Source organism: Apus apus, chromosome 4, assembly GCF_020740795.1.
Source record: "Apus apus isolate bApuApu2 chromosome 4, bApuApu2.pri.cur, whole genome shotgun sequence".
In the NCBI taxonomy this organism is placed as follows: Eukaryota; Metazoa; Chordata; class Aves; order Apodiformes; family Apodidae; genus Apus; species Apus apus.
In genome coordinates this window covers 87,442,753-87,468,207 of record NC_067285.1, presented here as the reverse complement: position 1 = coordinate 87,468,207, position 25,455 = coordinate 87,442,753, and the positions used below count along the sequence as shown (strand labels likewise).

Genomic DNA, 25,455 nt, shown 5'->3' with positions numbered 1-25,455 from the left:
TGGAAAACATATATTGAGTGGGTTTTTTTTATACAGCTACTGTGACGTACTCTCATTTCCGTGATTTGGTTGCTGAGAAGGGGAAGCATGCATGGCCAGTGATTTTGGCACAGGCCCTTAAAAGTATTTTGCATCGGTAAAGAACAGAATTGCAGTTCAGAGTTCAGTCCCCCAAAGTTCCCAAAACAACTGACATGCAGCAAGCCAACGCCAGACAAAAACGGAACAAGCAGTCAATGGAAACCAAATCCCCATTTTAAACTTGACTGCTCATACAGAGTGAAGGAAGGAATCTCCAGATTCCCTGTTAGTTTTCAGGAGTTGAAAGAACTTGGAACACATTTTTATTCTTAAATAAATTGTAGAGCTTAAACTTCATGTACATGCTACCAAAACATCATCTATCATGTGGCTATGTTTAAGCTTCTTTTCCCCTTCTCTTTAAAAAGCAAAAAGCTGTATTTCAAACACCATCATCAGCTTCTATTATAAAATATTTTAGAAAGCCCATTAACCTCTACCATGAGAACAGGGAATTGGAAGAAATAGCTAAACAATACTAGTTGCCTGCAATTGTGGGTAAAAATAATGACTGGGATTATTGTGCAATGATTCCAGTTGTTGTTGGGACTATGCACAAATTGTTGGTCCGGATCATGTTTTCTCCCTCCCCTGACACTTCTTCTAAGCCATTTCTCTGTCACTGATGATTTTGAAACTGCAACGGTACTGATTTCCCTGCAAGGCCTAAGCATCATTTCAAGTTTAGTCTTAAACCATTCCAACAAATTGCAGCTGTCCTACACATAGTTCAACAGGGTTGTAAGTTGCCACAAACAGCTGAAATGGGCAAGTCAGCATTCAGACTGGAAATTACAACTGCTTTTATGGATTAGCACTGCTTCTGTGCTGTGCCTAACACAACTACTACTTTATAGAAGCTAATATTCACAATTGACTTTGTGGCTTCATGTTCTGTTGCCCCTCTCCCACCTGTGTCCAAAGCCAACAATGCTCTGAGAACACAGAAGGGCACCAGCAGCCTGCTCCTGCAGCTCAATTAAGGCATGGCCTTGAGTTGCTGCTGCAGCTTCTGCCTTTTCAATGCTGCCTTTTAATGTAATGCTTGTAGACTTTGAGCAAGAAAAATGAGGAATGAACCAGGGTGAAAGACTGCAATCTCTTAATCAGTCTATTTGTCTTTTTTTGCTCCTAGATTGCTGTAAACTAACATTTTTAATCACAGAGAAGTTACTGGCCAGAAGTACAGAACTCAAGGGATCTTGCATAGCACAAGACAACAGTGGTATGTATTTATAACGAATGCAATCTACTCACACCAGCTGACACGAAGAGGGAAAACAAAGGAGCAGCACATTGTCTATAACTCTTGGTAGGTGTTAAGGTACTAACACAGCAAGAAACCTAAAAGTACCAGGGTAGGAGATTCAGAGCAAAATAAGAGGGGAAAAAGAAGACACACAAGACTGGCATTTTTGAGCTGGTGAGAGCTCGTAAAACTTGCTGATGGCTTCCAGTACTTGTAGCATTCAACATACAACACATCATTTAAACCTAGTAATCCTGTTCAAGTGCTTTAATAAAGTCCTAAAGTACAAAAAACTCTTGACTTCAGTGAAGGTGAAGCTTGAAAACTTTACCAGGTGCTTTCATCACCTTCCAAAATCACACCATTTTCTGTACAACACACTTAAAAGCTTTAGCCTTCCTCACTCTTCAAGAGTAAAACTTGAGCATTGTTTCAAAAGTAAGTGAGAAAACACAAATTAGAAAGACCCCAGAGAGTGCAATTACCAATAATTGTACATTCTTTTATCTATAGATGGTGTGCACGAGGGAGCAATTACATGCAATGTGTGTCAGTTGGGTATTTGGAAAGCAATGTAGACCTGCCTTCAGCAGCTGTCAGCTTCATATCTGGTTTTCAAGTCCATCCAAGACCACTCAAAGAACAGCACCAATACTCTGCAGGCTATCTTGACCATTGATTTAGTCTAAGACTAGTAAAATAATAATATAATCTTTTCACAGTAGAAATTCAGATTGTATTTAAGGAGACAAGAGCAGGATCGTTGAGTATCTTCCTCATTTAGAATCTTAACTGAAAAACAAGCCTAAAGATAATCACAGCATATAAAGGCTCAAAAAATCTTAATGCTGCTAAAATTATGTTATCTGTGACAAAGATAACAAGTGCAAGGACAAATAAATTCTCAAGGCATTGCAATGCTATACCTCGTAACACCTCACAATCCAATACACTGCATTTTTCACACTTAGTGGATACACATACAATTAATACTAAGAGCAAACATTCAGTCTGTTGATTCATGTGGTTTTCACATTTATTATTCAATGTTTTGATCACCAGATTATATTCAACTGGTATAACTAGTCTCCTGGAACTTAGTATCTCAGCATGGCTTCCCCTCCTACTATCCCCACCTATACTATAAAAACTTCATGATGCAGTGAGCAAAATGTGCTTGCAACAGGAACAAGGGGTTTTGGCTTTTTAACAAGAGTGACAGTATCAGTGTAACCCCATTCTTGCAGCTACAGAGAGAAGAGCCTGCCAGACAGAAACCTCGAATTTATACAAACTTCACATGTATTTATTTTTAAAATAAAACTAATTACCATACCTGCTATGTCACAGACTTGACTAGCCAGCACTACTGAGAGCAGGTTTGAGGCTTCTGTTGGCACAAAGCAGTGGCACACACAAGTAAGTCTCTAGATGTAAAATAATATAAAGGGAACACTTCAGTCAAGATGTGTTCAGCCCATGGCTTGGGTTTACTAATGTGTTGTCCACTGGAACTTGAAATTACAGGAAACAATGGGGCTGCAGCCAATAAGTAACAAATACTGTCTTTATACCCTCTTATTGACAGAGCACCCACAGCTCTAGCTCTGGTGGCACTTGCCTCTGCTCTCAGCAACCCAAAAGTCACGTAAGATTCCTTTTAGGTCAGCATGAATATTTGAGTTACATCGCTAACTCATCTTGGTACACATCAAGCCCTAAACATACACTTGCTTCCTCATGGGGAACATCAGAAAAAGGAGATCTCAGCATACCTCCTCAGAAGTTGAAAAACCACAGAGATCCCTGTCAGATGCCCAACTGAGTGCTAAGCAAACACCACCACCATGACTAAGTAGTGTCTTAAGATGTCACAAACATCTCCCATTTTAAAAAGTAGTTCTCCTGTCTTATCAAATCCAATGTCTTATTCAACAAAGACCCTGAATATAAGAAGTGAATTGCATGTGACTCATGAATCACTGTCTCTTAAAACTTAAAACAACATGGGCTCCTTGTAGGGGTAGGGAAGCAAGAGCACAATGTTTCCTGGTGTATCTCAGAGCTCAGTTTCCCACATTTCGGCTTAACTGAATATTGACACTGGCATAAGAAGTACATAAGTCACACTATGACTACACATCTCATTACACTTTTTTTTTTTTTTTTTTTTTTTGTGAAGTTAACATAGCTAACAGTACATTTTGCTAGAAAAGCAGTGTTTTGGCTTCTACTCCTCCCAGCTCAGCACTCTTCTCCTTTGCACATATGGCTGCAAGAGGACTGATCAGAGAGACATTATGAGTACTTTTTCAGAACAAAACTCCCCAAACCCATTGGGCATGCAAAAATCTTCCCTGCTTATGGTTTTACGGGTTCCACCCAACTGAATATGAGATGTTTCAATGAGACGTTGCACCCTCCCATTAAAATAAACACACATTGTAAAAACATTTAAAGGCTCCAGAAAGTCCATATCCAGCCACAGCACAAGTATGGCTGGAATGTTGTTTACAGTCTTTCAAAAGCTCACAGGGTAGGAAATGCCCACTTAAGTTGTAAAAATTGTGAAAACGTATCTTTTTTTAATCACCGTTTTTTTTAAACAGAACTATCAAAAATACTTTTCACTTAAATTTCTTTATCTAAATCTGAAAAACACCCCAATCCTCTCAGCCTTCTCCCCACACAGCTACCTCCATCCAGTGCTGTGCTCAGCACCACAGAAAGCATCAAAAAATGCAGTAGTGTGGTTTCCCTCCTGTTATACATGGACCACTGTCAACTCTCACTTGGTAGGTTGACAGAGCTCACAGCCTCATATCTTAGTTTTCAGGAGTGCTTAAACCACTAAAGCTCAGGACAGTCTGGGGTAAGGCTGATCTCTGCTCCTTCAGGTGAAGCTTACTCAGGGAAGAGTGTTGAGCAAGAATAAACCTGATGCTATCGCCAAATTAAAAACTGACACCTGGGGAGAGAGAATCTGAGTCCTGTTTCAAAGGCTGCTATGACTTTTCAATTGAAGTTGGAAGAGACTTGAAGGAAAAGCAAAGTTTTCTGTTAGTCTGAATAGTGTCAGGGAAAAACTGGCTATACCATCTAGGCATGTAGACTCTTCTTCAGTTGGAACCTGAAGAAGTGACCTTTGAGGCTTCAAATATAGGTTGAGAACCTCTCCATAAAAATGTGTCTTATTAGACCACCAGGATTTAACTGATGAATCAAGGGATAAAATTAATAAACCACAGTGGAAGCAGGAATCCAATTCCTTAATTACAGAGGATGCCTTCAGAAATGGGTACCATATTACCAATGACACAAAATGGATTTCCCTGACAAAGGCAATGATCACAAAAACACAGAACAACCTGGTCTGGAAGGGACCTCAAAAGACAGTGTAGTCCACCCTTTCATGGGAAAGGGAGCCTAGATGAGATTATAATCAAATCATAGAAAGGTTAAGATTTGAAGGGACCTTAAAGATCATCAGGTTACAACCTCCCTGCTATGAGCAGGGACACCTCACACTAGACCAGGCTGCACAAAACCTCATCCAGCCTGGCCTTTAACACCTCCAGGGAGGGGGCTTCACAACCTCCCTAGGCAACCTATTCCAGTGCCTTACTACCCTTATGGTGAAGAATTTCTTCCTGATGTCTAACCTAAATCTCCCCTCTTTGAGTTTAAAACTATTACCCCTTCTCCTATCATTGCCCTCTCTGGTGAAAAGCCCCTCCCCAGCTTTCCTCTAGGCCCCCTGCAGGTACTGCTATAAGGTCTCCCTGGAGACTTCTCTTCTCCAGGCTGAACAGCCCCAACTCCCTCAGCCTGTCTTCATAGCAGAGGTACTCCAGCCCTTTGATCATCTTCGTGGACCTTCTCTGGACCCCCTCCAACAGCTCCATGTCTTTCCTGTGTTGATGGTTCCCGAGCTGTAGCACCATCCCTAATCATATCTTGAAAACCTCTACTAATGGGAAATCTAGCACCTCCCTCGGGAGGTTGTTTCAGTGAATGACTGTTCTCACTGTACAAAAGTAGTAGAAGGAGAAAGTAACTTTTGCACCAAATCTCACTTGAAGCCCAGGTTGCTCAGGCTGCTGTTTCTACATATTCCGTAGCTTGCAGATGCTACAGATTTCTTCTGGTTTTCTTAGTCACTTCTGCTCCCTTTGATTTCATGCTATTTTTCCACAGTATAAGTAACTAAACCAGTTTTTTCTTTAATTATCTAACTATTTTTTTCTTTAATTATTCAACTAATTTAGAAAGCAAGAGGCAGTCATTTCATACTGTCCTGTTACAGAACACATTAACTTCTGTACCCATCCTACTAAAATACTAGAAATAGAAAAAAATCCCCATATGTTCTTTAGGAAGCTGCTTTTTCATTCCCCCTTGTATACTACTGCAGCCACAAGAATTCCAACATTCAATCTCTACTAACTATTTTGCTTTTGAAATTGAGATACAAATATCATGCATGCAGCTGGGCACCTAGACCACCACAGATAAACCTGGGCAGCAGGTTTGGAGACCTGAACCTTGAGCATGAGCTGCAATTACATTCCCCCAGGTAATCCAAGACAGTGGCCTTTCCCCTGGTGCCCTAAGAGAGGGCACATCCTGCTTGACCTTGCTGCTCCCTCAAAATGGGTGGGGGCTGCTGTGTTAGGCTGCTTTGAAATGAATCCAAACCACAAATTCTCTGTGACAGGTTGTGGCACCTGGGTGACTCAGCCAGCCTCTGCACCCGAGGCTGTTCCAGTCCTGGCTATGATTTTGTTAACGTCACAATTTAAGTAGACTTGGGTCTCGTTAGCAGTGATGATGGATCCCTGAAAGAAAACCAAGGTGGCACAGGAAATGATGTCATTTCATTATCGGCTCTGAATGGGGGATAATTACTTCTGTCTTCTTCAGACTGAGATTATCCTGGTTCTTCAGAAGAGAGCTGGCAATCTAACCCCCAGCAGCCTCCTCACTTACTAATTTTCACAGAGAAGGCACTACCCACATCATGACTCAAGGTGACCCAAGCCATCACCACCAAACAGGATCTCCAGCTGGACACCTACAGTAGTTTCTAGTGGATGGCAGCATGCTAGGGGGATGGATATATTGTCACCCCAGATTCAGCTATACATAAAACAAATTGTATTTGTTTCATGTAAATACTACCCCAACATCCTATCAGTGCAGGTGGCTCACTAAACCAAACCAGCTTTGTAACACAAAATAATCTTACAGCTGCATTAAAATTTTTTTTCTGTGCTTCCAAATATCCACCAGTCTGACATGGACATTAAGGATAAAAAAAAATATTAAAAAAAAAAAAGAAGAAGAAGAAGACAGACTAAACAAACTGGTAGTGCATTTAAATATTTATATTGGCAATAGAGACATGGGTCTCTGTTTTACTATTTTTTGCAATGCCTTGGACCAGTGCTGGTGGTTTACCTATCTTTAGCTGCTTGTGCATTCTGAGGAACCTCTTGACGTGAAACAAATTTGCTTCTGGAAGGGCAAAGCCAGACACTCAGCACTGTCTGTGTATAAGGGTGGAACATGGAGAGAAAAGGAGTTTAGTGACTGTACACAGAACACCTCATGGCACATTATTTTCTTACTTATTTAAAAGCTAATTAAAAATGCTGCAGCATCATGAAGGAGGGTTTGCTGAGTGCTGAGAAACCAGCATTAAGGAGACCTTTCAAAACTGAGCACAAACTGTTCTGCAACAGCTAACCACATCATCCTCCAGAGACAATGCTGCTTCCTAAGGGGTTGTCAGCAACAGGGACATGTATGATTACTGTGGTGGTTGTGGAATTATACCTTAGCCACACTATATATATTATACATGGAGAATAGCTTCCTTGGAGACAACCCTGTTGCAGAGAAAGAGCATTCATGAGAGAAGCTACCCTGAAGGAACAATACTGTCGCTTCACACCTAGCTTTATTATGGATTAACTTCCCTGTGTGCTCAAACCATCTTTTTTGGGGGGTAACTTCTGCCCTTCCTTCCCTGCCTTTTCTTCTGGGCACCAAAGGGACACTGTGGGAGCTCCCAGTGCCAATTTTAGATGCTGGTCTCCCAGTGCACTCTGTAACTCCAGGCTCTGCATCCCAAGAGCCTTTTTTCACACTAGGCAGTGGCAATTTATAAACAAAGTATCTGTAAAATTACAGCTTTTTTTTGAGTCTACAAATGTACCTTTGTATTTTTTTTCTTTCAAAATTGATTTCTGTTAAGATTTTAGAAGTATCATTTTAACATCATTGCCCTAATAAAACTTTAGGGGTAAAATAGATCTCCCAACTCAGTAGGCAGATTTTTTCTGGAAGCATCTTTTATAAAAGAACCTAGCACCATAAAAGGTGATTTCTTCTAGACATGATAATCAACCATGTCTAGTAGTGGCTCAGGATCAGTTAAGAGGCAACACTGTCCTGTACTTCAAGCTCTGGAGCTATATGAGTGCCAGGGTCTAACCCTCAACATGCCACATCTTGAAAACAAGTTACAGGTTCACTTTATTTCATATGTAATAAAAAGTCCTGAGGGCTTACTAGGTTTTTGTTCAGTGTCTCCCACAACACAGATTTGTCTCATTTGTGAGTTCTTTAAACTACCATAGCACAAAAAAAGCAGTAAGAATAAAAGCAATACCATAGAGCCCTCATTTGGAACAGCACTTGTATCCCCTGTCATATACCTCAGCATCTCTAGCAAAAAGGAGAGAGAGGAATGAAAATAACAGACACCTGTCTAGTTTCTAAAAACTCAAAAGAGGTTGGAACTCAAAACAAAGCTCTGGAGCTGCATCCTGGTGTTGCTAAAAATGCAGAATCGTGGATCACCTAAATTTTCTTTGCCTGGGCCTGACAGCTCACCACTGTCTTGCAAGGATCATTTCTCTTCAATGTGACTATTTCAGAAGAGCTCAAAGAAGCACTCTGCAAAGCAATCAGAAAGGAGGGGAGGATAACAACAGCAACTGCTTCCATGGCACAGGGGACCACAGTCAGCACAGCTGTTCTTTTTGGAAATGTCAGAGAGGAAAAAATAAAAAGTGCTGAGGGAGTTGTCATCAGCAGACAGCACAATAGGTGATTCCAGAATAATGCTTCACACAGTCAGAATCTTTTCTTGAAAACATTGCTCAGTCAGCTGAGGTCTGACTAACTTTACAAACAGCAAACACTGCTTGAAAACCAAACATGTAATTTATAAAATCACTTAGGATCCAGTTTCTCTGTTTCTCTTTGACAAAGGTGCTGCAGCTGAGATAGTCATCTATCAACCCTCTCCTGCCTGGTCACAGCCGTGTCCAGGGAATGTCAGCAGAAGGATTTCAGGCCATACCCGTTGTTCCAACTTTCCACCTTTGTCTACCTGCCTCACAAGCCGCCTGCTGCAGGGACGGTGCCTGCAGGGCCAGTCATCCCATCAGCACTCACAGAAAACAGCGAAACGCTGTCCCTGAGCTCTGCAGGAAGTCATGCAGTTCCTGCACTTGGGAGGCAAAACACCATCTCAAGGTCATTTTGAAATCCTGCCCATGTATGCCCAAGAAACAAGCCATGGCAGCTCTCAGGAGGACACAGGGCTGTCTCCTTTCCTCCGCAGTGCCCAGGGCCTCTCCAAGCGGGAGGATGAAGAGAGAGGGTGGGAGGAGTGTCACATGGTGCCAGACCTACTCCCCTCCTGACACTGCCAGGAAGAGACAAGGGGAAAAAAAATACAAACAAGCTTTTTCAATGAAGAAGGCTGGAAACATAAACCTAGAGTTTCCTTGCAATCAATAGAAAAACCCCTTTCACTTCCTTGTGCCTAGGACACTGAGGTGAAATGGAGATGCCAAAATGATTCCTACTTCATTCCCCATTCCTGTCATCAACTAGAGTTGTGGTGAGAGGGGACCAGGGCCCATCCTCAGCATATAGTAGCACAGATCAGTTTTTTCAGTATCTTCTGAGACAGAGAGCAAGTCCATTAATCCTCCATAATCCTTGAGGCCTTCTGTGGTGATGTGGATGACCTTTACAAGGCCTGCCCTCGAGGCTGGAGACAAGAGGGGCACCTTTCCACACCCCGGCCCTTTAGCTGCAGATCTCACCCTTCAGTGATGGGTCCCTGTTTATTCACCAGTCCTGCTACTCTCCTGAAAACGTTCTGCTTAAAAAGTTAAAATCACGGAGTTTGTGCCTGCCAATGGAAGGAGATAAATTTCAACAAAAAAACCCCAGGAGAAATCTCACAATTTTGTAAGATTTGATGTCACACAGCTACCGTTATCACAAGGGAGCGAAGTGGAGTCCGAGGTTTTACAAAGCTCCCACAGAGGGGTGTGTTTTTTTTAGAGGGAGGGAGAGGTCATTAGAGAGGTTGCAGAAGCTGAAGTCCATGACATTTTATTTGTACTGTTTCAACTCATTCACCCACATGCCCTCGAGGGATGTTTGGTTGTTTTAAAATTGCTGTAACTGCTAAAAACTTTGTGGTGCAAATTACTGTGGGTAGAGGCTCCCTTTTCCCACAATATTTTTTTGGTTCTCTATTATTCTATCTCTGCTATCTAGGTGTAAACAATAGAAGTTTACCCATGTACACAAAACTCCATTTTCTTCCTAATTCATTCCAATAAAATCCAGGAGAGTAATTTGCTGCAGTCAATGGAATAATATCTGTATGGAACTAATCAAAATGAGAAAAAAAATCAATCATGTTGCCATTACTCTTTTCATTACTTCTACCATGGCTCCCTCCAAGTACTGGAATAGCAGACAGAGTAACAACTAGAGACAATGTCCTTGAACCAAATTAACTAGGTAAGAGGAACTGAACGATATAGGAAGATAATTTACAACACCTATTTTCTTAGTTTATATTATTTTCACTGTTTGTAGTGGGTTTTGTAGAACAGTTTGCAGCTCTTTTAAGGATTTCAGTCCAGGCGGTAATTTAACTAGGCAGAGGATCAGTTGATAAAACTCTGATTAGATGTCAGTTCTACAACTGAGCTTTTTCATGGCCTGGCTGACCTGTGTTTAGTCTAACAGATACATCTTTAGAGTTCACCAAGACTGCAGAAGTGAAGTTAATATAGTCTCACCAAACCTGGTCAATCCATAAAGCTTTCTTTGTTTTTAGCTTTCAACTCCTCATATTTTGCTGAAGCTCTAAGTTTAAATTCACAGTTTACTCATATGTTAATCCATAGACTTAAAATAACAAGTATAACCAGCTCAGAGTTTTGCAGTGCTGCAGCAGTGCAAGGCAATGAAAGACATATGGCTCAACATGTTCAAGACTGTTGGAGTGACCCACAAGGGTCCTTGACAAATCAAGTCAGTCAGTTCCTCTCCCTTTCTTCCTTAGTCTCCTAGAACAAGACAAGACATTCAAGGTAACAGCCCTTTCACAGGCTATTTCACAGACCAGAAAGGGGCCTGGAGACAAGAGAAAGGAGCAGACATGTGTCTCACCACCATTACAACAAGGAGTACAGGGCTTGTGCAGCCCTGACAGAAGTGTCTCTCCGCGGACTGACTGAACTTACCAGCTTCAAGTGACTTTGAAATTACGGATGGGTGATCTTCATTCACCTACCACAGTTAGGTCCAGGACTGGCACGCTCAGTCCTTACTTGATCTTGACTCTGTGCATTAACTACAGTGGTTACAATGGAGTCTTTTTCCAAGAGTGCCCTATATTTTTAAATCAATTCTAAAATTTTTAAACCAACCAGTTCTCCTCCATCAGACAGGAGAAACATGCTGTTTTCCATGCTGTGCAATGTTCAAGGTCATGCATTCCTGCTAACCTTGATCCCTCAACACTGCTGTACTGAGCAGGGCAGAAGTGTGGGAGAGGCGAGAGCAGAGGTGTAAAGAAAACACTAATTGAGAGGAAACAAGGGAAAGACAAAGATTTAGGGTAGCCAGGAAAATGGCTAAACAAACCAAGCACAGCCTGACATTGGTGATGACAGAGACTGATTGGGAATTACAAGTCATGTCAAGGGAACCAAGAGAAAGATACCTGTTTAAAGAGTTTCAAACCTGCATCTTCTCTCAAAACATACATAGGGCAGAAGCAGCCCATCCACACTTGGCAGGTAGTGTCAAGAGACTTTATGTAACAGTGCAAAAAACTAAGCACCTATTGAAAACCAAACTCTTTTTTACCTAACACGCAAACAAATCAAGCTCTCTCATCACAGACAAAAGCCTTCATGCCGTCAGCTGTGAGTTCTCTTGGTGTGGTAAAGCACCACAAGGCACAAAATCACTATGGTAATTTTTGCATTGGTTGTCAACCTCTCTTTGCTGAGGATTTGAAAAACAGAGGAGACATGAAGATCTGAACAACAATTAGCAGGACTTAACAAAAAGGAAAGAAACCATCGCAAGCCTGTGAAATGCCTTTTCTCCCTAAGAAAGAGACTCTTAGCTCCTCTGCAGTACTGAGCAAAAATTTGAAGGGTATAACTATGTGTCTGAGGGGAAGAGGAAGGAGACAGATTGTATTGTGAAGTAGATGAAACAGAAGCAAATGCATTTTGGAAGTATCTGGTATGCATTACAGTTTATCGGCTCTAGAAGAAGGTTACTTGGTGTCTGCCTCCCTTTATAAATGTGTTTTGTTTACTTGGGTCATGTTAATATTATTCAAACATAGATTAAAAAAAAAAAAGCAGATCTGTGGGATTTAGCATTTATTTACTTTGTCAGCTCAACATAATTAGTGCAGTTTATATGTACACTATTTATCTTATTAAATGCTCTGTCCTGTTTTAGTATATTATCTTCTGATCTATTTTGAACATCAAGACCATAACTGTAACTGCCTTCAAATCTGCAAATGCTAAGACCACTGGGGAAAGAGCAGAAAAAAATTGAAATGCAGCAGCCATTACTGTCCAGCTTCATTACACTCATGCCTGGGAAGAATAAAACAATAATGTACTGGTATTTAATCTCCTCTGAGGGAAGAAACTGGAAGCAGAATGTTTGCTAGAAACAACACACACTCAATCCACTAAAATTGTCAATATATGCAAAATATAAATGCAATTAAGAAACGTACACTGAGCAAATTTACGGGCACAACACCAAGGAAAGTACATTTGCGTGGCCATAACCTTGACCCATGACAGCACAGAGCAGGTGAAAGGCAGATGCAGAGAACACAGCACGATCTCAACAGTGGAAGACATGTGGGATGTGCAGAGCTCTGCCAGTCCTACACCAGGGCCTGGGTCACAGCAGGAGGACACAAGGAAGGCATGGGCTGCAATAGCCACCACTGGACACCCATTACATGATCTTCGCAGCATTTCTAGGTTGATTTGCTAATATTACTAATATCGCTATTTCCATCCCAGCCTGGGCTGGGGCAAAGTAACAACAACTGGCACTTTCAACTATGCTCATCCCCACAAACAGATCCCCACAACTGCAGCAGTGTCAAGAGCAAAAAAGAAACATCGGTGTATACACACAGCATTTGGGAAATAATTGTGTTCATCATTTCTCCAGCAGTGCCATCTTCCTGCTATAATTACAAATCATGTAGTAGTGCTCGAAGGAGAGATTGTGCTAAATGTTTAAACTAGAACCAATGGCCAGGCTCCTTGGGACCTGACAAGGGCAAGTCACAACCACCTTCTGGGATTCCTGCTCCCACCGCAAAACCTGTTTGGCAAAGGGCTGTGTTGCAACATGTGCTCTTCATATAGAGCACTTATTTCTGACTGTAATTTAGCCTCTTGGCAGGGCATGCTCATACATATCAAGTGAAACAGTCTTGCTCATCCCTATCAGCCTACACATCCTCATATAGTAGCAGCAGTACAGCATACTCTGCTTCCAGTGGTCTCCTGTGGATCACAGGACACATTTGGTTAATCATGTCCATCTCCTCTCTATTACAGCCAGCTCCATGTGGGACATTTTCTGGCCTTTAATATTCTTGGGTTATAAAGTCCACAAGTGAAGGAGCCTCTGCTGATACTCCTGTGAAACCGTTCCATTACTCATTTTACATGGGAAGGAAGGTTAAAAACATGAGTACATCACTAGTGTTAAGTGAATGTTTAAAATAACCTACAACAGGAATGCTTATTACATATGGGAGGAAAAAAGAAAATACCTGAATTATGCTTGCAAAAAGAGTACTGTCTGTTCTTAATAAAACACGAAACATAACAAGGCCATCAGTCTACTAATCTTACCAGTTCACTAAGTTGTACAGAGGAGAGAGGAAAATACAATCCTTACAGCACGTCAGATTCCAAACATCCTCTGTTTCAGAGGTTCCTAAAGTATTTATACTTTAGTATAAATTACATTACATACATTACTACATTAACAATATATTACCCACTGTCTAGCCAACGATGGGATTGCAATGCCTAATACATAGAGAGGTGTAAGCTTCCCGATATGTGGACATGAAATGACTTACTGACCTAAAACACTTGTTTCCTGCCAACATGATTTCAAGAGGGTCAAGGAGGGAAAAATAAACCTCACAGTAATACATTAATGATTAAATTTTGTAGCAGGAATTTATACCACTAAAGATGTTTCCAGTAATTTATTTTACGTTATTTAGGCAAATAATATGCAATTAATTAGTAGAAGAGCAAATAAAAGACGAGTATGGCTCCAGTAAATGCAAATAACCTAACTTCATGCCACGTGTCACAGCAGTGCTGTGGAGCAAGACAACTTCACAAGGACAGAGAAGTCAATAGGGATTCTTTCTTCCTCACCTAGGTATCTGTTATACTCAGCTCAGTGTCTCAATAAAAAGGAGAATGAATGCCAGAGCAGATGCAGCGATTGTTACAAATCTGATTGTCTGCCTGCACTGCTGAGAAGAACAAGACTTTATCAATAAAAGCTGATGGAGCTGTCAACAGAAATTCAACAGAAAGGAGATAGAAAATTCCTAGAAATATGGCTTCACTCACCCTCTGTTAGAGTCAAGCTCTTTTCCTTTGTATCAGGAGTACATAATGTTCAATATGGGCTTGAAACCCCATACAAGAGGCTTGAGAGGTGGGCCTGTGCAAACTGCATGAAGCTCAGTAAGGCCAGTCACCTGGGTCAGAGCAATCCCAAGCACAATTACAAGCTGGGTGGAGAACGGATTGAGAGCAGTCCCGAGGAGAAGAACTTGGGGCACTGATTGATGAGAAGCTCAACATGAGCCAGCAATGTGCATTTGCAGCCCAGAAAGCCAACTGTAACCTGGGCTGCATCAAAAGAAACATGGCCAGCAGACCAAAGGAGATGCTTCTCCCCCTCTACTCTGCTCATGAGACCCCACCTGGAGTACTGTGTCCATTTCTGGAGCCCCCAACACAAGAAGGACATGGAGCTCTTGGAACGAGTCCAGAGGAGGGCCATGAAGACAATCAAAGGGCTGGAGAACCTCTCCTGTAAAGACTCCAGAAAGAACCTATAGATGCCTTCCAGTACCTGGGCCTACAGGAAAACCAGGCGGGGGGGACACACACACGACATGGACTTTTTACAAAGGCATGTAGTGGTAGGATGAGGGGGAATGGTTTCAGGATGAGAGTAGATTTAAATTAGATTAGATATTAGGAAGAAATTCTTTAGTGTGCAGGTGGTGAGACACTGGAACAGGTTGCCCTGGGAAGATGTGGATGCCCCCTCCCTGGACGTGTTCAAGTTGGATGGGGCTTTGGTCTAGTGGAAGGTGTCCCTGCCCATGGCAGAGGGGTTGAAACTAGATGATCTTTAAGGTTCTTTCCAACCCAAACCATTCTAGGATTCTGTGAATACGTAGAAGCTATGAATACTACACAGTTCATTTTTTTGGGCAAAAGTTGTACAGCATCTGTTGCACTAGGTTGCTCCTGAATGTGCTTCAAACTAGATTCAGAATCTGCTGTCAATTAATAAATTATATGAATAGAAAAAATATGTTTTATAGAAAGACTAAGCATTCACTGGCTAAATTCAGTCTTCAAAAGCTGAAACGTTGCTGAGGCCTAGACGTGAATTCAGCTTTCTAAGATGTTAAAAAAAGAAGTTCATATTCTTAATCTCAAAATAGAGTTCATACCCAAGCCAGCAATTCTTTGGTGGCAGTGGGGTTTTAGTCATGCAGTATGACTAACAGATACCTCTACTGAGGTCCCAGCTCCGTATAGAGGGACCAGCCTTTTAAAATAGGAGGCCCCAAGCAGCCACATCTATGCTGTCATGCAAGCTATGCTATTGGTCCAACATTATTGGTGGTGTCACTATAAAACCTGTGCTTTTGTGTCCTGAGCTGTTGGCATCCTTGTACACCCAGTCACCGTATGGCTTGGCAGCAGAAGTGTGGGAAGCAGCTTGGACACAAGTCACAGGCCAAGATGCAGAAAATCAGTTCGAATTCCTGAATGCTAGCTCTGCTCATGGAAAAGGTCACAGAACACAGCCTGCTCTGTAGTCCAGGGACCTTGAAGGCAGATTCCCCCTAAAGGTCAAGAGTGTTAAAAAAACCCAAGAAGACCCTCAGACCTACTAGTCTGCTTCCCTAAATGAAAGGAGCTGTATTACAGCTGAACTCAGAGCCAGTATTCAGAGCAGGATTTAAACCATGACAGGCACAAGAGCTCTGCAAGAAGAGTGCTTATCCTTGTGTTGCAGGACATGCCAGTTCTTTCAGATTTGTCAGAGAAATAGCTCAAGGAAAAATTTCCTGGTCATGCTGCCAGTGCCAGCATTAAACTAGGTTAATTGTCAGAGAGATGCAGAGGTCAGCCAAACTTGCAGCGTACAGCCTGTGTGGCTCAGCGTCGGATGAAAAACAAGAGTCTGTTGCTTGTGAGTAACCACCAATCCCCAGCAACTCCCATCATCTCAAACCTTCCTCCCACCCCACTGGCCCTCCAGGGCTCCCCCCGTGCTTCCCCCTCTCTGGTTTCCATCCCAGAGCCAGCCTCTATGTGGGATAAGGTTTGCCCCCTCCACACTCCAGTTACATGGCCAAGGCATGTAAGCACACTTCTTATGAGCAGCCTGCACAAAGATCAGACAGAACTGAGACATAACTCATTCATGAAAAGAAATATTTCTGCTAGCCATAATTATCACATTACCCTTCCAGCTTGGCAGAGTTTCACTTTTTATGGCTGGCTCAAGTTCTACTCTTGGCAAAAAAATGTATTTATTGAGATTGACACTGGCCAACATCAGCCTTCTCCAAAGGTGTGAGAAGACTCCAGCCATGAGAAAACATGCCAGCAGAACAAGAAGTTCTAATTCTGATCTTGAGTTTGTGTAGGTAGCTGTGAATGGAGTAAAGGCGAGTTTCATGCACACACAGAAAGAATAAAACAGGGTCTTTCTCAAAGTATAACTGAAATGCCAACTTTCATTACACACAACATCCCCAGGCAGAATCAACAAATTCTTAAAGCTCTCAAAGGGTTTATAGTTTCTGGAGCTGTACCAGACAAATCTGTTTCTCCACCTAGAATCACAATGCTGGGAAAAAAGATGCTAACCAGTAACACTCATGCCATGAAAATGCAGCACTCTCTAACTCGGGTTATGGAACCATGCATGATGTGCAGGTGGGAAAGGGAGAGGGTGGCAGAAGGTAGGGGAAAGACAAACACTCCCATTCAGCTCAGGGGAAAATACCACCTTTTGGCTGAATGCAAATTAGTCCTTGGTCAAAAAGAGACCAGACCCAGAATGGTCATGATCAGTGGAAACAACTATTTTCTGCTGCACCTCCTATGCCAACAACATTCTTTGTGTCAAACATTCCTGAATATAATATCTGAAGTATTTAGAAAATTAATACTGGTCACCCTCAATACCATGAGGTTAAACTACAACCCTTCCTGTACTTTTAGGAAGAATACAATACATTTGCAGTTTGCCTGCATGGGCTTCTGCTTAGGGGCTTTCAGGCTATATTGGTACTAAAATTTCAAGCTTTACTGTACAATTCTAAGGGCTGAAATTGTGAAGATAAATGTAAGATGAACTTTTTCTTTTAAAACTTAAATTCTCACATGAACTCCTTCCTATGGTTGGAAGTTACATTCCCAATCACTACAGTGTTCAGAAGCACAAGGTTTGCAGCTTGCTCCCTAAATCATTGCCACTATCTCCCACTTTGCACATCATTAGGAAAACAGGGACTTGTGCTAGCAAGGGCAGCCTGCCTCATTTGTTTGTAGAAAACTCATGGAACACCGCAGCCAAACTCAGCCCTGGCTGCAGCATCCTCCTGACATGAAGTATGAGGATCTCCCAAACCTGCTAGGAATGGTGGCCTTGGGTCTCAAAGCCTCCCACAGACTCAGCACTGTGTGCATGAGCTGGTGGAGTAGGGTCAGACACAAGGCAGGGAGGGGACAGGTTAGGGAAGTGACACTAGCTGTTGCTGGAGCTGCTGGGAGACATCCCGGAGGTCTGAAGGAAAACACAACTCCTGGGAGGATCTGCTGCCTTTGCAAAGAGCTTGGGGAGAAATAGAGGGAGCCTGAGGGTGCCCAGTGCCTGCTGGTCCCCTGCACCACAGAACCTACTCAGAGTCAATATAAGATAATATCCAGATCAGAAGCTTTCCCAAAGGAAGAGTCAGGAACCAAGAAGACTGTATTTCTTGCTTCTACTCATGATGTCAGTTTGCCATGCTTTCATGCCCCTTTGTGAGGCTGTAGCACAGAGGTGAAGCTAATGTGCAGCCCTTGATTCACCCCATGCCTTTCTGCTTTAATTCACCTCAATTCTGCTTTCCCTGAGAGGCATCCAATTCTAGTACACTAGAAAAATATCTTTACCTTCTACCTGAGCATGCTTTATCCTGGTTATTTAATGCAGATATTCTAAATATTTAATTTATATTTTCATTCAAGAATCTTTCCATTCAAGCCTTGCTTTCCAACACTTCAAGCTTTAATTAACCTCACAGCTTCACTCCAACGCAGATTTCCATACACTCAGCTTTGCACAGAATAAGGAGACCAATACATGGCTTTTGCAGTGGACTGACATACAAGCCCAAAAGGCACTCCAGGCTTATCAGTACTGTCACAAATAATGTGTGCCTTGCACTCCCCAGCTCCTATGCAACTAACTTCACAAGGACAGACTTGAAGACAGACACAAGTTTCCCCACTGAGCTGAAGAGAAATTCTTCTGAAAATAAGTTGGCCACAGAATTAAGGTCAGTGCTGGTAGGGGGCTAGGAGGGTGCACCTAATATCTTGACCTAAATCATGCTTACTGTAAAAACGATGTGCCCAAGGACATGGAGAGACAACTGGTGCTTGTGTCTCTTCTTTGTAAATTGAACAAACAGAAAAAAAAATTTACTGGCTATTCCAGCCCAAAGTACTGTTTTGAAATTTAAGAGAGTACTTATCCTATAAAAATTATATGGGGAAACTTGATACAGTTAATTTGGTGAGATTCCTTTGACTGTTTAAGTAAAACCCAAGAGGGGTAAGAAAAAAAATAATTCTTTGCATGAGGAAGCAGGTTATGCGTTTCACTCTAACAAACAATAGATTTTTAAATACATGGTTTGGTTCAAATTAGTGGGGTGGATCTAGCTGGTGGATTACTAGCACTGACTAAGGCCAGGAGCTATTTAATCCTTGGAGGGAAGCAATACCAGCAAGCGTGGCTGCCACGGGCTCCCCAATGCCCAAGCTGTGCTGAGCACACGCGATTCCCGGCACCTTCCCAGGCACTTGCTCCATCAGCACAGCCACGTGCCAAAGGGGTATTAGGTTGGAAACCACGTGCTTTCCACGTGACTGAGGTCCTCAGAGGGACAAGGTGAGGTTATTCACTGGCTAGACTTGCATCTTCTTTCCCCTCCCAATTTTATTTCTAAGTAGCTTATTGAGCTCAAATTGCAGAAAATCCTCTATTGAGGAATACCCCACTGCCCAGGTCCTGCTTTGAAGTGAGAGAGACAGCAACAGAGATTGGCGTACCCCAGTGTGAGCAGTGCCACCAGGTCCTCACACCCAGGAGAACTTCCTGCAGTGGCCACAGGCTGCCTGTCCAACCACACAATTTTTAGCCGGGGGAATAACATACCCCAACATAAAAGTGTGCTTGGGCAAGTATTTTCTTTCTGAAGATATTTTAGGTAAGAAAGAAAGAGAGCAGGTGCCTGTTGAAGCAGCTTTACAGGGATATAAAGGAGAAAGTATGGACTCTGGATTGGCATCTTCTCTAGACCCATGCACAACCTTACAATGCCAAGAGCCACTGGGCTAGTAAGGCTCCATCCCACAACCTCTCAGATGTTCCTTGAGGTTCCGCATGGATTTCACTTGTTCTTCAGCCAGGTGTTTTCACGGGCCCCCCCCTCTGGCTGCTCCTCATGATTTGGCCAAGAACAAGAAGAGCATCTGTGTGGAGATCTTTCCTGGGGGCAAGGGAGGCACAACAGACAATGGCAAGGGAAGTGGTTTTAGTGCAGGCAACAGTGTCAGGAGATATGTATATGCTTGCTGAGAATACCTATAATTACCAGGCCTCTAACAGAAAGCTAAAAATAGCAGCACACAACAACTGTCCCACCAAGTGCCACTGCAACACATCCACACATTTTGTTTCCCTATCCATGTGGCTCCCAGCTGAAGTGCAAAGATCTGACACAGCCTTTCTCCAGTTTCATTTCTCCTCTTCCAGTTTCTTAAAATCACCTCTTTGTTTCTTAGACAGATTCCAGAGCCTGCATCTCCAGATGGGCTTTGGGCTATACTGTAATCTCTATTCCCCAAGCCGCCCTTTCCGCACTTATGAAAAAAAGATGCCCTCAAATCAAAGCAGAGCCCTGCAGTGCAACACAAATAGTGTAATTCTGTTTGAACAGGGTAGGAGGGAAGAGATGGGCTGTATGAGCAGGCAGTAGTGTGAATCCCAGCACTCTTACGCTTTCTCTTGTGCCAGCAAGCAGTGAGCGTTACGAGGTCCCCAATGGTCCTTCAGCTCTTCCCTTGCTGCTCACACCTCCCCGGCACCCTCCTCCCCCTCAGCTGGTATCTCTGGTGGCCGTCAGCCAACAAAATAATGAGTCCTGACTGAGGCTGGTATGTGTACTGGCCAGCAACCAAAGAGTGTGATAATGAGACAAAAAGTTTTCTGCTTACTACAGTCTACTTTCAAGCCATGGGGCAAGCCATCAGATATGCTATTACATGGTGGTGGATGTTCTGTTCCATGTGGGGAAGGATTTACAAAGCTGTTTTGGTGGTCTTTGGGACACAAAAGGACTGGGATGGTAAACCTGTGCTTCGAGGAGCAAGGATGTCCTGGACACCTGTGCCCATGCTGTCCCACTCACAAAACTTTGCACGAAAAACATCCTGCATACAAGAGCCTGAGCAACCTAAGTAGCAACCTGTATGTTTTAACATTTGTATAAACTGATTAAACAGGACTGAAAATAGCATTACACTTTCTCTTTCAACTGCTGCTATCAGAGAGGACCTTAAATCCATCCCACAGATTAGTACATCAGTGCCTTGTGCGGCATGCAGCAGCAACCAGATACAGCAAATAGATATGAAGGAAGAGGAGAAATTCCTGAAATAAACTCAAACTGCCCAGTGTCCTTTTGGATTATGTCAGTCCCAGAAAACCCTGCTTCCCACTGCCCCAGAGATGGAGTGGTGTGCAAGGTCCTGAGCACCAGCTCCTGGCACCAAGACGCATACAGTGCTGGGCACCTGCGAGGGGATGTGCACCCACTGCTGACAACCAAAGATGCATGCCTGCTCAATTAAGAATGACTGCTGATATCAGGGAGACTAACATCTCTGTGGGTTAAAAGACTAAATACATAAGAGATTAATAGCTACTGTTCGTCATAGCCCTTTACCCTGGGAGAATCAGTGAACCTGAATTCCCCAAGAAAAGCAAGTAGGCTGCATCTGTGCCTGTGCTGATTAATCTCATCAGTTTGTTTTTGTGGAAACTAGATGCTCCAGATACCATTGTTTCCATTATAAGTGTTCATCTGCTCTGTTTTGAGCTTGATTGCTCCTGTAGCCTGCTTGGTTTAACTGCTTTTAGTTTTCATTTTTGGTTGTTTTTGTTGGTTTCTTTGTTGGGGGGTTTTTTTGTGTGTTTTTGTTTTGTTTTGTTTTTTAATTAATGTTCTTAAACAAAATACCAGCAAATTAAAAGGAGGGCATAGCTGCAACCTTCAACCCCAGATCTGTTAAATGCTTTAAAAAGACCTATAACATACAGAAATCCTGAATGGTTGTAGGCAGTGTGACTAAATTATTAATAGCTGCCATGCATATCACACAAGGATCTCAAAAGGGGAGTTTGTGTTTCTGCAAAACACTGCTATTTTCATCTGACAGTAGAGACAACACCACTTGGAAATTAGTCTCATTGGTAGTGATCACAACTGTTACTAAAACGCCCACTGTAGGCATAATACAGTAATTTTTCATTTTTGAGCAGAATTAGCCATTTCATTCATTATCTCAAGGAAGATCTTAGAGTTTATAATATGTGACAACATAAAAACCCCACCATAATTAAAATATACTTAAACAAATATCTATTTCTATTAATAAAAGGCATATTAACTAGTACAATAACATTCAAGCATAACTTGAACTGGTATAATTTACAGGTTATATGAGAGCTTTGTTCTTATGGTTTGGAGAGATCAGCTATGAGATTGTTAAAGGTGGGGTTTTTTTAAGATCTGAAGATACATATATATGGATTGCTTCATTTAAGCTTGCATTATAGAGAAAACAACATTCCGCACAATATGGAATACACAAATGAGGGAAACTTTTTTCTTGTTTCAAGTGAATTATTTCTGGTGAAAGCTTCTGAGCATTTTGCTACAGGCATGCAGCTTTACACACAGAACCTTAGGCATGTACACACAGAAAGCGCTCTACTAGGGGGTGTCTATCCTGATGCCCTCCTCTATTCCCAGCTCCCCTGCAAAGCTTGTTATGGGAAATAAAGAAGACACAGATTCAGAAATGAAAAAAACAAACACAACAGAAAACAACTAACAAACCAAATGACCACCAAAAACATCAGCACAGAAAAGCAAGTTGATACTGAAGAGGCAGCTTCACTCAGTATGTCTCAGCTGCTTCCAAAACAGAAAGCAATGGGGACATGCTGCTATTATTAGCCCTCTGGATGGGAAGCAGCTAGTTTGCAGCATGGTTTGAAGCTGCTGGCAAGACGTTGCAGGATTTTCTTTGCACATACACACACTGATAGACACACAGGCAGACAGACCGACCCCCCGAAATGCTCGTGGGCGAGCCCCTTCCCATCGCTCAGGGGAGACAGACAGACAGAGAGCACAACGCCGGCGCGACTGTGCGTACTCACAGCTCGGAGTACAAGAAGTGCAGGTTGCCCACATTGTCTATGTAGTTTGCAGGACTTAGCCAAGGTAGAACCAGTAACAGGAGAGCCTTCATTTTCAGTGCAGGGCTGGCACTGCTGTTAGATTTCCTCCTTCCCACTGTCTCTCCGTGCTGGTGGGACACACAACGTGAAGCTTTTGTGCCAGCCAAGCCCCTTCTAAGCCAGCCTTTCCATTTCAACGCAATGGTAGTACATAATGAATTGAGCTTAAATCCCTTAAACGAAGCTACACTGCAAAAATCATTGACCTGTAAGAGGATTACTTGATCTGACTCTCAGATGGGTAGATGTGAGGGTTTAGGGACAGCACAGCGTGGTTGGCGAGACAGTGACTTATGCTGCAGAGGAGAGTGATGCTCGACGAAGAGACCTGCCTCCTGCAGGATTCAGAGTGGTTCTTCAGAGGCAGCTGCTACATTTACATCACTGCCCACAAGCAGATGGGTTACGAGCTAAACCGCATCACAGAAGGGTGTAGCTGTCTGACAAGAGGGGAAAAAATGCCCCCCGTGGAGTTTTGAAGCAGACAATATCAGAAGACCACACCTTTTTAAAGTAAAACACCACAAAAGATGACAGCCAACTGCTAGCTGTTTGCACCTCAGTCTGAATTCCCCAAATCCAGACAGATGTTTCTGTGCAAACATAAATCATGCAATAATCCAAGGACATGTCTCTTCTTGGGGTTGTTTTTTTTTTGAAGGATGCAAGAGCAAACACTTTAAATAAGGATGCTTTTAACGGACTATTCTATGGTAACCAACATTTTAAAAAAAAAAAGTTTTCTCATCAGTTACAAAGCATAAAACAGTAAACTCACCTTGTCCCATCAGTGACCTCATCTCTGATCAGGGCAAGCTTTCATTTTCGCTCTGACAACCAGGATTGGTCCGAGCCTGAATCATGCAAGAAATGCGAGGGCTGCCGACTGCCCTGGTGACTCCAGCAGAGTCTACTTTAATTTATTCACTGGGAACACAGATCACGTTCAGTCGAGATTTCAGATGGGCTCTGAGCTGTTCTTGCCGCAGGCATCGGATTGTTTATGATCATTATTTTATTTTTTTTATTAGCAAAGTCACATGCTTTCTCTCTCCTCTGTTGATTCACCAGAGTTAAGGAGAACAGCATCAGCTCAGTCTGCTGGGCATGCCTGGGCATGCTGGAGCTGGTGCCTGAAGAGCACAATGCCCTTCTCCTCTCCTATCCTGCTGTGAGCTGGAGGTGGGATGGTGAGGGAAGTTATTGCCTTTCTGAGAGTGAAATTAGGCAGAGGCATACCTGTGATGATAATTAATGTTGTGCTTCAAAAAAAATAAAGGTACTGCACAGTCTACAGAATCACAAGGTTGCAGATGTCCCCCTTTAGGGGTCACTCAAAGTTCCCTCCTAACTCTTCCCTTGGGTAGGAAAGCCACTGAGGCAGCCCTATCCACCCCCTGGAAAGCTGACCTCCAGCAGACAAGGTTTCCCGTGATTTCCTACTTGCCTGCTTCTGCTCTTTCACCACAAGGCAACTCAGCTCTCCACACTAAGGAAGGAAAATCCACCTTATGAATGACAAAGAAGAGGCTGCCCAGCCTATGTAGCACTGCCTCGTGCTTGCCCTACCTTAGGGCAACCTGTGGGGTTTAAAAGCTGGGACTTGGTGGGGAGAGCCTGGCACAGAGGAGGAGGGACAGCAAGAGGCTTGACTACATATTATTATGTCAATTCCTCCTAACCCTGGTTGGGCTCAGGCCAAGTGAGCCACAAGCATGGAATCTTGAAGGGAATCCTGAGGGGAAAATCAAGGCCACTGACATTCAGTAGCAAGCACTGGAATAAAGCTTACCAGGCTCTTGCAGGATCAATGATTTGCAACACTGCAATTCTCCAAGGCATGTATGTGAAGGGTTTATTTACTATTTGTTCAAGGAGGAGGAACCAAGATACTGGAGTGTCCATGTAGGAGAGTGGAGACTAGGAAACAGGAATTGTGCTAGTTGTGTGGCTTCTGTGTAAAAAAAAATTAAAATTCCAGTTTGCTTGTTTAATTGTGTGAGGAGTTTCCCTGCTACTTTTATGGCCACAGCTCCATTATCTAAAAAAACAAACAAACAAACAAACAAAAAAAAAAAACAACAAAAAAAAACCCACAAAAAAAAAAAAAACAAACAAAAAGGAGGATCTAAAATACATTAAAGTCAGCTATACGTATAGCAAAATGAAAGGGTATTTGCACTAGGGGCTCCAGGTTTTGCAGCTAGAATCATCTGTAGAGAAACAATCTCAGTGACAGCAGCTCACAGCAGATTCAGTCCCTTTACCTATATGACTATTGATCTGTATTTGAGGCCTGTCAGAGAAGTACCAAAGGCAAAAAAAACCCAAACTTTGCTATTTTTGACCTGCAGCAACAGAAGACTAACCATGCAGAGTACTGCTGGCCTGGAGGCTGGTGCCACCTCTCCTTACGCCACTGAAACAGCAGTACCCTCAACAAGGAAAGCCAGGTTCAGAACTGAGTGGGCCAAGGGCACTGAAATCCAGAAGCATATGAAAAATGGGCTCTTGCCCATTTCAAGGGTTTTATTGCTAATGGCTTTTTGTTTTGTTTGGGGATTTTTCAGTTTTAGCAAGGCAAATCAGCCAACCTTTTCTTGTTTGTTTGTTGGGTTTTTTTTGTTCTTGGTTAAACCACA

The 25,455-nt window shown here is 42.7% G+C and overlaps 1 protein-coding gene across 2 annotated transcripts in view; it reads right to left on the bottom strand.

The window, feature by feature from the left end:
- The window catches only part of LNX1 (ligand of numb-protein X 1), a 63,546-nt gene extending 40,442 nt beyond the window's left edge, over positions 1-23,104 (bottom strand). For both annotated transcript variants that reach the window (XM_051619681.1, XM_051619682.1), the window contains exon 1: positions 22,733-23,104. In XM_051619681.1, coding sequence (XP_051475641.1) covers positions 22,733-22,824 — 92 coding nt within the window. In that variant the 5' untranslated portion in view covers positions 22,825-23,104. The remainder of the gene's footprint in view (positions 1-22,732) is intronic.
- Positions 23,105-25,455: the final 2,351 nt, after the last annotated feature.